A 12886-nucleotide genomic window follows, 5' to 3' on the forward strand; every position below is an offset into this window, starting at 1 on the left:
GCAGAATAGTTTCTAGTTCACTCCACGGTGACACGATACGCTTCATGCCTGGGGTTGGCATTCCGCAGGGAGGGGCTTTGGTCCCTTCTGATTGATGAAATGTACGCTGATGACATTGACGTTATAGTCAAAGGAACCTGTTTGGACTATCCAAGGTGAAGAAATACCTTTCTCAAAGGAAGTCAAATATCTAGGAGTAATCCTAGACAAAACCCTCTCATGGAATGGATATTTGCAGGGTATTTTACACAAAGCTAGACTATCCTTGTAGATTTGTCGTAGTCTTTGTGGTAAAAATTGGGGTCTTACCTCCGAAAGACTGCACTGGCTCTATGTGGCTGTGTTTAGACCTATGGTACTACCTCAACGGCAGTCCTGGATCGAAAACGAAAATTCTCTGGATCAGGCAGATATTTGCATGTTTACAGATGAATTAAAAACACTTCTTATTAAGTAAGCTTACAGCCTGGGTACATACTGTACTGTATTCCAGGCGGAAGTATTTGCTATTGAAATGGGTGCTGGAATCCTTCTTGAGAGAGGGGTGAAGAACATGACAGCACGATTTTTCTCAGTCAAGCCGCTCACCAGGTGCTGCAGGCCGTGAAAACGGTGTCTGCTCTGGTTAATATCTGTAAAAGAACTTTAGACACACTGAGTTGTGATAACAGAGTTTCTTTGATCTGGGTCCCAGATCACTCTGGGTTTGCTGGCAATTAACCGGCAAATAAGCTAGCACGAGAGTGCAGCGCTAAAGCGTTTGTGGGGCCAGACCCAGCAATTGGTATATCATTTGCGATGGCCAAACGTGAGACAACTTAAGTTCGTAGCAGCATTGAAGTTCTAATGGGTGTCTTTACTGGGCACTGCCGATTAAAGACACACCTCAACTTGTTGGGAGGAAGGATCTGAATAACTTTTTACCGAGCAAGGTATTAATGTTCGTTAAAAGCATTGGTCTGTACTATGCAATTTGATAATGTTATCTATCGGTATACAACAGATCTTTGAGGTCGCGGTGCAAGGTTGGTTGGTCCGCCTACCCGATATATAATTTATGATATATAATGTAATGTAGTTAAATAATTGAAATATAAATTAATAATAAATAAATAAATAATAGTTAATTAAAATTATTTGTAAGATATAATTTTTATTCATTTCAGTTAAATATATGTGTTTTAGGCAACCAAGCATACAGTGTATCTATACTAAATAACACTACTTATTAATATTATATCTAATTAATCTATTTACATATCCATATTTCTAATATGTATTATACACAATTCAACATTAATTGTCTTTTAAATTAAATTTGTGAAATCAACATCTTTAAAAATTAACTATAGGTACTTTTATTTCAAGCGCCACCTAGTAGCAAAAAAGGAAAACTTTTAAGCGTGTATTTGACATTTGACAGCAGCTGTCATTATTACCATTCCTAAAAAACACTGAGATACACTTACGTGTTCGTATCAGTGTGGGAAAATCCGCGTTCTCTAACGTGCTTAATTTCCTGGATAGTGACGTTATTAATTTTTTTCGCTTTTAATTTACATTCGTTTCGATCCAATCGTTAAATAAAGTGCTTCCAAAGTGATCGTTCATCGAAAAAAAAAATTTTTTTTTAACATTCTTATTTTATGATTATTTTTAATCGCGTTCTCAGTCATCTAGTTTTTATTTTATTTAAGTGAAGAAATGGCAAACAGTAAATGCCAGGTAAGATGTAACGCGATTCCGTCGTATTAAATTACAAATAATTGTATCGATGTAGCGAAAGAGAACGAAACAATTAAAAAGGTTTTGTGTTGATGGTTTTTTTAATACTTTGTTGTTAATTGTTTATAGGAGTGCGGGTGTCAATGTTCAAGATGCGTATCGAATGATCATGATGTTCATTTACACGTTGAAATTGAAAATCTCAAGCAAAGACTACTTGAGAGGGATAATCATATTTTGAGCATGGAAACAAATTTTTTGAATGAAGCCAATAAGTTTCCTAATGGGGAAATGGTTGCGATGAGAGAAGAATTATTAACATGGCAGGATAAATATAAACGGTATGAATACTTTTTTGTATTTATTGTATATTTTTATTGACATAACAAAAGTAATTTCGATTAACTAAGTTATTTGATGAATTACAATCTTTTGAAACATTTTTATTGGATAGCTTTTCATAATGTTAAATATAATGACACATCAATATTAACAAAATTATCAATTTCAGCATAGAACCTTTGTAATGTATTAAGCAATTTCATGTAATATTAAACAATTTTATAATTTTTACTGGTTATGATTACGATTGATTGATTTATGTCTCTAAATAATTGGGTATTGTATTGTAGTAATGTCTAATTGTATTATTTAATAGCCCAAGAGAATTAAACCCTGAGTTTCATGTTCTGTGTTATGAAATAAGTTAGATTATATTTTAGTCTGAAAACCTTTGTTGCATTCTGTGCAAAAATTGGACATCAAGATCTATAATTTTGAATCCATTATAACTTTTTGTAACAATATGTAATGTATGTGTGTGTGTATGTAAATACGATAACTCAAAAACGCAATTAGCCAGGATACCGAAATTGGCTATTACACTAAAATTGTAGATCGCTATCAACTTTTGCGCTAAATCCGTCAACTAGAAGTGGCAATTTACCCACTTTCAACGCATATCGCAACTTTTTCATTTAATTCGTTCTTAAAAAGTCATGATTAAAGCGGAGATACGTTTAGAAGCACAAAAATAAGTGCGTTCTCAAGATTTTTTTTCATTAACATGAAATTAATTTCATACATTTTGTTCATTTACTACTGTTTGCTCATGTTTTATACTATAATAATATACACGGTGAGTTATTAGTGTCCTGGTGGTCGATAGTTACTAAATCATTTGAGAAAGAAAAGAATGTTTTATACAATAGTTTATTACACATTTTTCTTTAAATTGTAAATATCACGAAAACTACTAAAATTGGACATGTGGCACACTTAATATAAATTAAAAGGACCTTGATGGGCAATTCAACTAGCACATAATATACAGGATGTTTCATTAAAAAAAAACTTATCTAAAAGCCATTTGAAAAACATCAAAATTTACTACAATCCGTGCCAAAAGTCAAGGCCCCTCACTTTAGAGATGGATATCTTCGCAACAGCTCGTTAAAAAAAATTGCGGCAAAGTTTGTTGTAATCACTGAACATTTTTACATAACATGTGTTAATTTGAAAATTTTCGGACCCGCGGTTTTCTTTTATCGCGAGTTAAATGAAAAATACTCCATTTTTTACGGCACCGGAAACTTTGTCCTCTTTGCGTTTTTTTTTTTTTTTTTTTTTTTCAAAAATTGTGATGAAAAATTTTCATTTTGAACAGGTGGTAGCCTGATGTGTTCTTAATGAGGAGCATATTTTATTTTTTCGATATTCCATATAGTTTCGTGGAAAATCGCGGTTTAGTAAGACGCCATTATGTCGAAAACGGCTGGGTAAATTGCATCGCCGATTTGGCCGAAATATGTCAAATAATTGCGTTTATCGGATATCGTTATCAGTTTTTCAAAGTTACGTCTCTCTAATTTTTTAGAGCGATTTAAGCTAATTATATATTAAATAGAAATAAGCTCTGTACAATCGGAAAAGATGGTGCGTTCCAGACAGTGCGTCGCGCCTTTATCTTACCTACATAAAGAAATGAAGGCGCGACGTCCTGTCTCTGGAACACACACCAGAACCATCTTTTATCACCAGAACCAGATCTCTAAAGTGAGGGGCCTTGACTTTTGGCTCAGATATTAAATTCTATGAACACTATGTATAGTGTATCTAATTTCTTTGGATACTTAGACGTTATGGTTCAAATATGTCCCAATATGATTGCTATATGTATGTTTATTTCCAGTATTTTTCCGAAAGTATCTAATTTTTAATCGATTTAGCTATTTTTAGCTATAAACTGAAAAATGTAATATTAAATGTTCTTAATTGAGTTCAATGTTCTTAATATATACTATGGATTCAACTTGTTTTGGGCAACTATACTTTAAGAAGGGAGATACATCTTTTTCTAATTTTTTTCATCAGGATGCAATTAATTTCAAACATTTTGTTCAAGAGTTCTGTAGTTCCGAACAGTTCTGAAACTTTCTGAACATACATATTGCATATTAGACGTATGCGCGGAGAGGTTCAGAACTGTTCGGAACTACAGAAGTCTTGAACCAAAATAGACCTATATATTGACAATTTCCAAAACTTTTTAAAATTGACGGCAAATAGCAATCGTCTTAGGGAAGGTTACGGCGCGAGCTGCTTCGCTTTGAACAGTCTATGATTCGTTTAGTAAGTTTAGAATAGTAAAAACTGATTTTTTTAATTTTCTAATGACTTATTGGCCATACAATAAACCTTTTGTTTCTGCATAAAATGAACTTTCCATTGCCAGCTGTTCTTTACTAATGAAATCAAATGGCACTGTGACCTTCATTAAACAAGCTAGCCGCAACAAAAGCAGAAATTTCGACTATTTAGAAGCCAGAATGTAGTTGCTTTGGGGTTAATCGCCCAATTCTGAGTGTGACTCAAACATCTGACAAGCAAGTTATCTTGATAAATTTCCAATACATGTTTTTGTACATCTGGTATCCAATACATCTGGAAGTGGTATAGGATGTTTCACTAAATAATCTGATCCAGTTGATTTAGCTTTTTTCCAGTCCTACCAACCCTCAGCTTCTAGCGGACAGAAATGATGATTTGGATGTTGGTCTGTAGAGGTAAAAACTGAACACGGTAAAAATTCTATCAAACGATATGCATCCTCGTTATTGCATACAATATGGTCACTATTTTTTATGGATAGTTTTGCACTTGCAGAATATTCTGCAGTTTCTTCTTCTTTGATAAATTGATTAACTTGAAAATAGCGTTTTCGCGGCCTAAAACTGCTTGTATACGAAGATATTTTGAATAACAAAAGTTATTATTTTGAATCGGCAAAATACCTGATTTTCTAGAAGGGGTGTAATAATTTGTAACCAACAAATTAAATCATTACTTGCGCATTTAAACCTTCACCTCGTGTCTATAAAAATTTATTAAAATCTAGAACACGAAATTTTCCTTTCGCCAAATTTACTTTCTTTTTTCTGTATTGTTAGTTTCTGTACACAGCGATTGTTCATTGTGTTTATAAGTTGATGTGAATGAAGTGAAAGTAAATATTTTCTATTTTTTTGTAGGAAATAAAAGGAGAAATAATTGCAGAATAATTTTGTGTGTATGTATTGAGGTTGGTATGCAAAGAGGAATGCTTATATCACCAAGTAAAAAAATCTTATGATAATTGTAAAATAAAAATGTCAGGTGTCTTAATATATGGTAATAAATTCTTATCGTTTGAAAATACAATGCGTTAGTACATATTTTTTGCATCGTTAACTAGAAAATAATTTTTTAAAAAGCTTTTTAGATTTTAAACAATTTCATTTACATTAAATTTAGGGCTACAAGCAAATTTACTTCTTCAAAAATGTTGAGACTATAAAAATAAATTGTGTTGAATTTATTGAGGAAATTATAACAAAAACGATAACTTTCAATTTAAAAAAATTATTACAGTTAATCCCCCGTTAGTAATAATGATTTTAGAGAACTACTTACTTGTTGATGTTGATAAATCCCATTTTTTTAAAGTAGGTCATTGAGATAGTGCAACATTATAAAGTACGTCCCATTGATAACATTCTAAAACATTCCTACATAATTTAAAAGTTTTTTTAAGATGATTTCATTCAATAACCTTGCTTTTTGTAAAAATTTAAAATTCTGACGAACAACTGAAAAAAAATGGGTATTAAAACTGTTTTTTTTTGTAGATTATACGAGGCGCATCGGAGAGTTCAAAGAGTAAACCAAGGACTAGAAGATAAACTTCTAAAATTAGTTGATACATCAGAAACGGACAAAAGCACCTTAACAAAAGACGTGGCGACGTTGTCGCATAAATTAGCCGAAGCTAATTATACAATAAAAAAACTAACGGAAGATAACGTACGTTGAAAACATTTTAATTAAATTAGAATAATGCATAGATTTTTATTTTTTAATTTATGTACATTTTCTCTCATTAATTCTCTATAGGAAAGGTATAAAAATGACGTGGCCTTGGCAATCCAGTTCCTACAATGTAAACCAGGAAACTTTGTATCTCAAAAGGTTGATACGGTGAGTTTTATCCTTATTTTAGTTATCACTTTCTTTCACGTACTTTTTGACGTAATTTATGTGTTATCTTGATATACAATGTACAAGGTCAATAGTAGGATTAGCCTTAAATAAATAAAGTAGAATTTAATTTGAAAAATAACCTCGAATTCTTTAACCATATTTATTTGTTTAAAAAAAAAGGAAACCAAACAAAAACAAAAATAATTTAAGAACGTGTTCTTTTTAACTATTTAAATAAATTGTTATTTGGTAATTGTTTTAAATGAAACATTAACAACATTGTAGAAAAAGCGGGTATTCCACTATTTTTGAACGTTATGAGAAATTTAAAAGTCTCAAATCAATCATGGTTTGAGTGTTGTCAAATTATAATTGTTATAAAATAGAAAAAAAAAAATTTAAATCATAAGTGAAATTGGAGTGTAAGGAAATAAAGTCGCAATTTGATAGCGTATTATTTAATCTCAGAAGACTTATCTGCTGTGTCCTAGATTTTTAAATTATATATCTAAATTGTTTCTTTTTAATTCATTAAATAATTTCAAATGAATTACAAAAATACGTGTATGAGTCACAATATAGAATTTAATACAGAGATACCGAGACCCCTTAGTAAGTGGCGAGGAATTTTGAAGGTGTATGATCAGTGACGAATTCCAGATGGATAGCTGATGTTGAATAATAGTATTAGTTATTGGTCAATGTAAACAGATCCTCAGTATTAATTAATTATGAAAAATTGAAATGAAATAGTATTATTTATTTGTAAACTTGTTTCATCTTATTATCTTGCAAGCCATTAGGAGACACAAAACCAACAAAATGTTTATTCCTTAACAATTTAACTATCCTTCAATATAATTACTTGATAACGAAATAATAAAATAAGTCCTTGAATATATGAAAAACTCGTAATATGACTTTAAACTCAAATTATTAAAGCCTCAGTTATTATTATTATCCTAGCTCTGGAATCATAACCTCTAGGAGCATGCTGTTTAAGAGATTATGATTCCAGAGCTCGAAACTGTTCTTACTTCGTTATGTAGGCTTGCTTAATATTAAGTAAACAACTAGAGTGGGTATTGTTACACTCAAAGTGGGTTCTGTAAGTTTTTACCATGAAAATTTATTGGATTTCAATCTTTATGATTATTAACAATAAGAATTGATTAAAATCGTCATTAACTTATTGGCAGGTATTTATCATTGTATGGTATTAAGATTAAGGTTTAAATACAACTTTGTAATAATAAAAAAATTTAGAAATGTAATGGCAACTGTTTTGATTAATGCTAACAACTTGTCATTAGTACATAGGTAGAAAATTCTATTATATAGTTTAAAACTGAGTATTTTTAATATCGCTTGCTGTACGTGTACTTTTGACATACGTAAATGTGACGTTATCTTGATAAAAAATATAGAAGGTAAATATTAGGATTATTCTATTTATAACAAAAAAAGTCCAATAAACAAATTGCAAAATACGTACATAAGTTGTTATTGAAATAAACAATGAATCATCATTAAATATTAATTGTTTATTTGCAGTTACCAAATGAAGTTCAAGCGAAAGTATCATCATACCTTCAAGGAAAACGAAAACCGGAGGAAAAGAAAACACCGCCTGAAATAAAGAGTATAAAAGTCCCAATACCAACATTTCCTCCCACAGCCATGGTTTATTCGATTCCAAAGTCTCCTAACCCCTCAAAGAAATTACTAGAAAAAGAGGTAGAAAATCCGCCTGTGGATATAGTTTCAGCGGCGATAATGGCGAAAGTTCTTCAGGAACGCGAAAGGGAACGGGCTAATGTAAAACACTGCGATACATGTACCTGTTCAAAAAGTTATAAAATAGTGCATCACGTAACGCATCACACGGTAAGCACACAAACCGGGGATTACAAAGAATCGACGTGTTTGCAATGTAACGTTTCTTTAAACGCAAACCAAACGGCTCTAAAAGTGGTTAAAAATGTTGAATCTATAAAAAATAAAAATGTACCAATTTACGTGCACGATAATACGAACCAAAATATAGCAAAAGTACAACCGAATAATTTTTTAGCTGATAGTAAATGTGCAAATGATGTATTAAAGATAACTAAAGATGTAGAAGAAGTAGTTAATGTAAATAACGGTTTATTTAATAAAATAACGAACGATAATGATTTAATAGATTTTAATAGTACACCAAAAAATGAAACTATTGTACATTATAATCTTAACGAAACCAATAAAATGAGTAGAAGTAAAGAAAAAGACGTTAGGAGGACAATACATCACCAATTGTGTGATATGGCGTCTCAAGCTTACGAAATGGAATCAAATAAAGCGAGCGTTTCCGATCAGTATAGTTTTCCGAATTCAGAAAATTTAAAAGGACCAAGATATTGCTCGATGAGACTTCAAACGGGATCTAAGAATATTTTATTGGATAATACTCATAATAATATCGCTCCGGTTTTATACACGAGACATCATGAGAAGAAAATAAAAAGTGAAAAAATTGAACAAAACTCTATATCCAGCGGTGAGAATTTAAATTCGACCGTCAGCGATACGTCTTTTCAAAATCGCAGGGTTGCAGAGTGGATTGAAAATAACAATACCGACTATTCTGATATATCTAGGTCAGACTCGTTAAAAACAACGGATAATAACGATATCAATAAGGAAAAATATGTCGAAATGGAAAATAATGTTAAAAGGTTTTTATTTGGCGAGAGCGAATTTCTAAAAACCGTAGAATTGGGAAAACAAAAATACTTAAGCTATCAAGACCATGAAAAAAGTAGTAGTAATTCACACACTGAAACTGATATTTGAACCGTAAAGTCTTGGCTTTGTGATATATTTATTTTTTTTTTAGTTTAATTACTTTAAGTTTTACATCTTTAGATCCGTAGCAGTAGTTTCTCAAGAATCTTCCATTTCCGTCGACTGAGAAAAAAATAGTTAAGAGAAAAGTTGTATATTATTTTTCTAAGAAAACATGTAGCGAGTAGTCATTTATTTTATATTTTCATTTTTTGTGCTACTCTAAGTCAAAAAAACTTTCTTTCAACAAAATTTTTAAAACTAAATTCCTTTTTGTTAAGGTTGTGAAACTTTTTTTGTAAGTGTAAATATATCAAGCTATATTATTATTTTTCTTTTTTTCTCTTTTATAATCGTTCTGTATAAACAAGGTTGTTACCATAAATTCCCTACAATTATTCTGTGATTTTTTACGATTAAATTTTTTTTTATTTGCATTATTATATCCAGTGGCATACCCAGGAAATAAACTAAAGAAGGATTTGCATTTTTTAGGAGTGGTGAATACAAATTCAATGAAGCAATTCATTATTTTTTATTGGATAAGTTATTACCGTTTTCTGTCAAAAGTTATAAATCCACCGGGACAGACGCTTTTTAGCAACGTGTGTTGCCTAACTTACAATTTATAAATATATCGTTGTTGCAGAAAAATAATCAATAAATATATCGAAAATATGTGGATTTTATTGGCATAGTTTGTAGGTTCGGTGACTTCTTATTACAGTTTCAACACGTTGCTTTTTTTTTGTATCTGAATGACAATAGGCCTTAATTACAAGACTTGAAATTGAAGAACACTGAATCTTTTCAGCTTTGATTACTAGGAATTCATATCTTGAAAGATGTTATGGAGTTGATTTATGTTCGTTTACAATTCGGCGAATGGGAAACAAAATAGCTTTAAGTACTCCTAACTTTGTAATTTGTTTTCCTATATTACTTAATTCGCCTTGGAGTAGAATAATGTTAGTAGAATTTGGCAAAAACACGATCAGTATAATTTTCCAGATTTAGTTTCTATAACTGAGTATTTTGTTCATTTGTAATCTTTCTTATACTGTCGTAGACACAATAGATAATTTTCTCAATTCGCCCTAATGATAACGACATCTTCAAGATAACGAACGTCCACAAGAATCCAGATAAAACATTTAGAAGGCGGTGGCAGCAGTCTTTGAAATGTTGCTGGAGCATCCTTTATTCTAAACGACATAGAATTGTCAGTACCTTTACTTCTTAAGTGGTTCATCTTGAATACTCTCACATCTGGCTAAGAATATTCGAATCTGCTTGCCTCAATAGTACCCGTATTAAGCAGTTATTTGCTTCTCTCACGATTGCTTATTACTTCGCCGTTGAATTCATTACTTCAAGATAGTGCTAGGTTGTGCTAGTCTTGGGACCCATGACGTTTGCAATAAATTTTAGAACTGTCGGCTAAATCGAGTTATTTGAGGAAATTAAACCTCGATGGCTTGTTCACATCCACGTTGCTTGCAATACAATCTTTTGCGCTTCCAGATTGCGATGATCCTATTGTTTGTTTTCCAAAATAAATACAGTTTAGAACTGGTAAGCGTCGGCTGAACCATTATTCCCGCAGAATGATAGGGTTTTATTTACAAATTCCACCCGGGTCTATTGTGTGCCAATATTTATTGATCTTCCTTTCTTTCAGTATTCTGGCTTTCCATCTTCGTTTTACCTATGCTCAATGTTGCCAACCTATATCGCCTAAAAGTCGGTAGAATCAATTGTAAAAATTGATATGTACCAGAAAAAATCGGTAGTTTTAACCCTTTCTTTTTGGTGTGATCAAACATTGGTCTACCATTCTGGATGAAACTACTGTGAGTTGATTCTGGTCTCTTGCGTATGAAAATTGTGTGTCTCTAATGCTACTACTTTTTCCAAGGACGAAACGGATGGATAATGTTCAGATTCATTGAAATCAGAAGATGAGTCTTCTTCTCGTGGAATAGCACATACTGAAGACTCTCATCTGTTATGTGGGGTACAGTTAAAGGAGCAGAAGCCTCATCAGAAATAACATGAGAGTCGAACGGATACATCTCAGTAGCCCGGGAACCACTCTTTATGTAATTTTTTCATCACAAAGGTTTTCAAGACTGCTTTATCCATGTATAGCAACTAATGGGTTGCTCATTCTTTGGAAGGCAATAACGTGATATCTATCAGCAGGTGAGATGATTCTGCATGCTCAGCTTGCTGATGATGAACTGTGAGCCGGCACCCTTTCTCATCAATATTATAGATTCTTTCAGATTTTGCCATAACATCTCCATTAATATGTTTCTTACTTTTGTAAAATAATCATTAACTACAAATTTGTTTACCTTTTTTTTGATCTACCGATAAATCAGTGGGGTTGGCAACGCGGTTGTGTCCAAACTAAGATAACTGTCTCTCGACAATAAATTTGAATGTTAATTGTATATTGAGTTCCTCTGATATGAATATTGCTCATGTTATATATCCCTCTTAATTATTCCTCTCACACTTCCCAAATAGCGCATTTTTGTTACGTGTATCTTACTTTTCTTGCTGTTGATCTATCAAGGTTCAAATTTCGCTTCCGGAGCTGTTCCAGGTTGATGATAATTGATCGTTTCTTCTTCGTACTTGCCTTGTAATTTTATGCGTTACTTTGTGGGAAATAATTAATTATTATCATTAGGTCGTTCATAATGCAGAAATCAAGCATATTTTTGTCATTACTTTTCCTGGTATTTTCTTCATGTTTTCCAATAATCGTTTTATATTTACCATTCTGCTATCAAAGACTTCTATTACGAGGTTCTTCCTATTGCATGTTTTACTTCCTCAACTTGTTCTTCCCAGAATGTCTTTAATCATATATGTTTTGTCTGTGTGTGGGCCGTATACAATTAAAATTATTTTATTGTCAGATCAGATACTTGGTTCTTTAAATTCTTTAGACATTTGCACTTCGCCACTCTCCCTCAATGTTATTAGGCAAAATTACTGAGCTTTTGGTAGTTATTGGGATTGCTTACTGGGAATTTACTGAAATTACTGGGATTGTGTAAAATTTCCTTCTGGGCAAGCCTCTGGTTATATTAATTTAAAATTTTATAATTTTTTACGAATTGAATATAGATAATGAAAAATTGATATGGAATAAGATATAATATAAAGTCAATAAATTAAGATTATTTTAAACAGAAATATTGTAAAAAAAACAGGGATGTAGATTGCCTTATTTATTAAGTTATTTGAATTTTACAAAAAAAATCTATGTCTTTTAAAATTTATTATTCGTTAAATATCACAAACCTCATACAAAAAATTCGTTTTTGTGTAATAATAAAATCAATTGAATCTGTAATCAATATGAGGTTATTTATTTTTAAGCTACTACAATATAATAATTTAAAAAAATAAATACAAGTGTAAAAAAGATTAATCTTTCATTATCCTTTTATTTCCGTTATGTTCAATTTAATTTAAACCCAAGGACTAAATAATAAAATTCATTTAAAAACCCATTTCTAAAGATGAAACGGATTATAAACTATGGATTACTAAATCACATTTGAAACAAACTATTTCAATTAATATTTATGAGAATCAGTTGAGCTGTTTCTATTGGTAAGTTACGATCTTTCACCGGAACGTTAATGAAAATATCGCAATAACTTTATTGAAGTGAGGCTGTTGAACAAATGGGTTCTTGTTTAAACCTCGTGACAGATAAAGTTTCGTAATGAAAAGAACTAATAAAATCATCCTACACTTTGTATAGCATATTATATACAGGAGTCCCAGAATT

General features: G+C 31.3%; 1 protein-coding gene and 1 long non-coding RNA gene across 3 annotated transcripts; one reads left to right on the forward strand and one right to left on the reverse strand.

Moving 5' to 3' along the window:
• The first annotated feature begins 1405 nt into the window (after nt 1-1405).
• On the forward strand, nt 1406-9398 carry LOC111425875 (uncharacterized). Its single transcript, XM_023060166.2, has 5 exons — nt 1406-1725; nt 1855-2066; nt 5892-6066; nt 6157-6240; nt 7798-9398. Exons 1-5 carry the CDS (start codon nt 1705-1707, stop codon nt 9076-9078), a joined length of 1773 nt encoding a protein of 590 aa, XP_022915934.1. The 5' UTR covers nt 1406-1704; the 3' UTR covers nt 9079-9398.
• LOC139429000 (uncharacterized) lies at nt 2072-5897 on the reverse strand. 2 transcript variants are annotated; one of them, XR_011639707.1, is made up of 3 exons: nt 5816-5897; nt 5677-5760; nt 2072-4782 (listed from the first exon to the last, which is right to left on the reverse strand). It is a non-coding gene; the product is annotated as an uncharacterized lncRNA (long non-coding RNA). The 2 variants fall into 2 exon arrangements; XR_011639706.1 differs by having other exon boundaries at nt 2072-4797.
• Nucleotides 9399-12886: the final 3488 nt, after the last annotated feature.

The sequence above is a fragment of the Onthophagus taurus genome, chromosome 2 (genome assembly GCF_036711975.1).
Source record: "Onthophagus taurus isolate NC chromosome 2, IU_Otau_3.0, whole genome shotgun sequence".
NCBI classification, from domain to species: Eukaryota; Metazoa; Arthropoda; class Insecta; order Coleoptera; family Scarabaeidae; genus Onthophagus; species Onthophagus taurus.

Bases quoted from the DNA above. Each gene is read 5' to 3' on its own strand.
- LOC111425875 (XM_023060166.2), top strand. From the start codon at position 1,705: ATGGCAAACAGTAAATGCCAG. The intron at 1,726-1,854 runs GTAAGATGTAAC...AATTGTTTATAG, and splicing joins TGGCAAACAGTAAATGCCAG to GAGTGCGGGTGTCAATGTTC. The intron at 6,241-7,797 runs GTGAGTTTTATC...GTTTATTTGCAG, and splicing joins TATCTCAAAAGGTTGATACG to TTACCAAATGAAGTTCAAGC.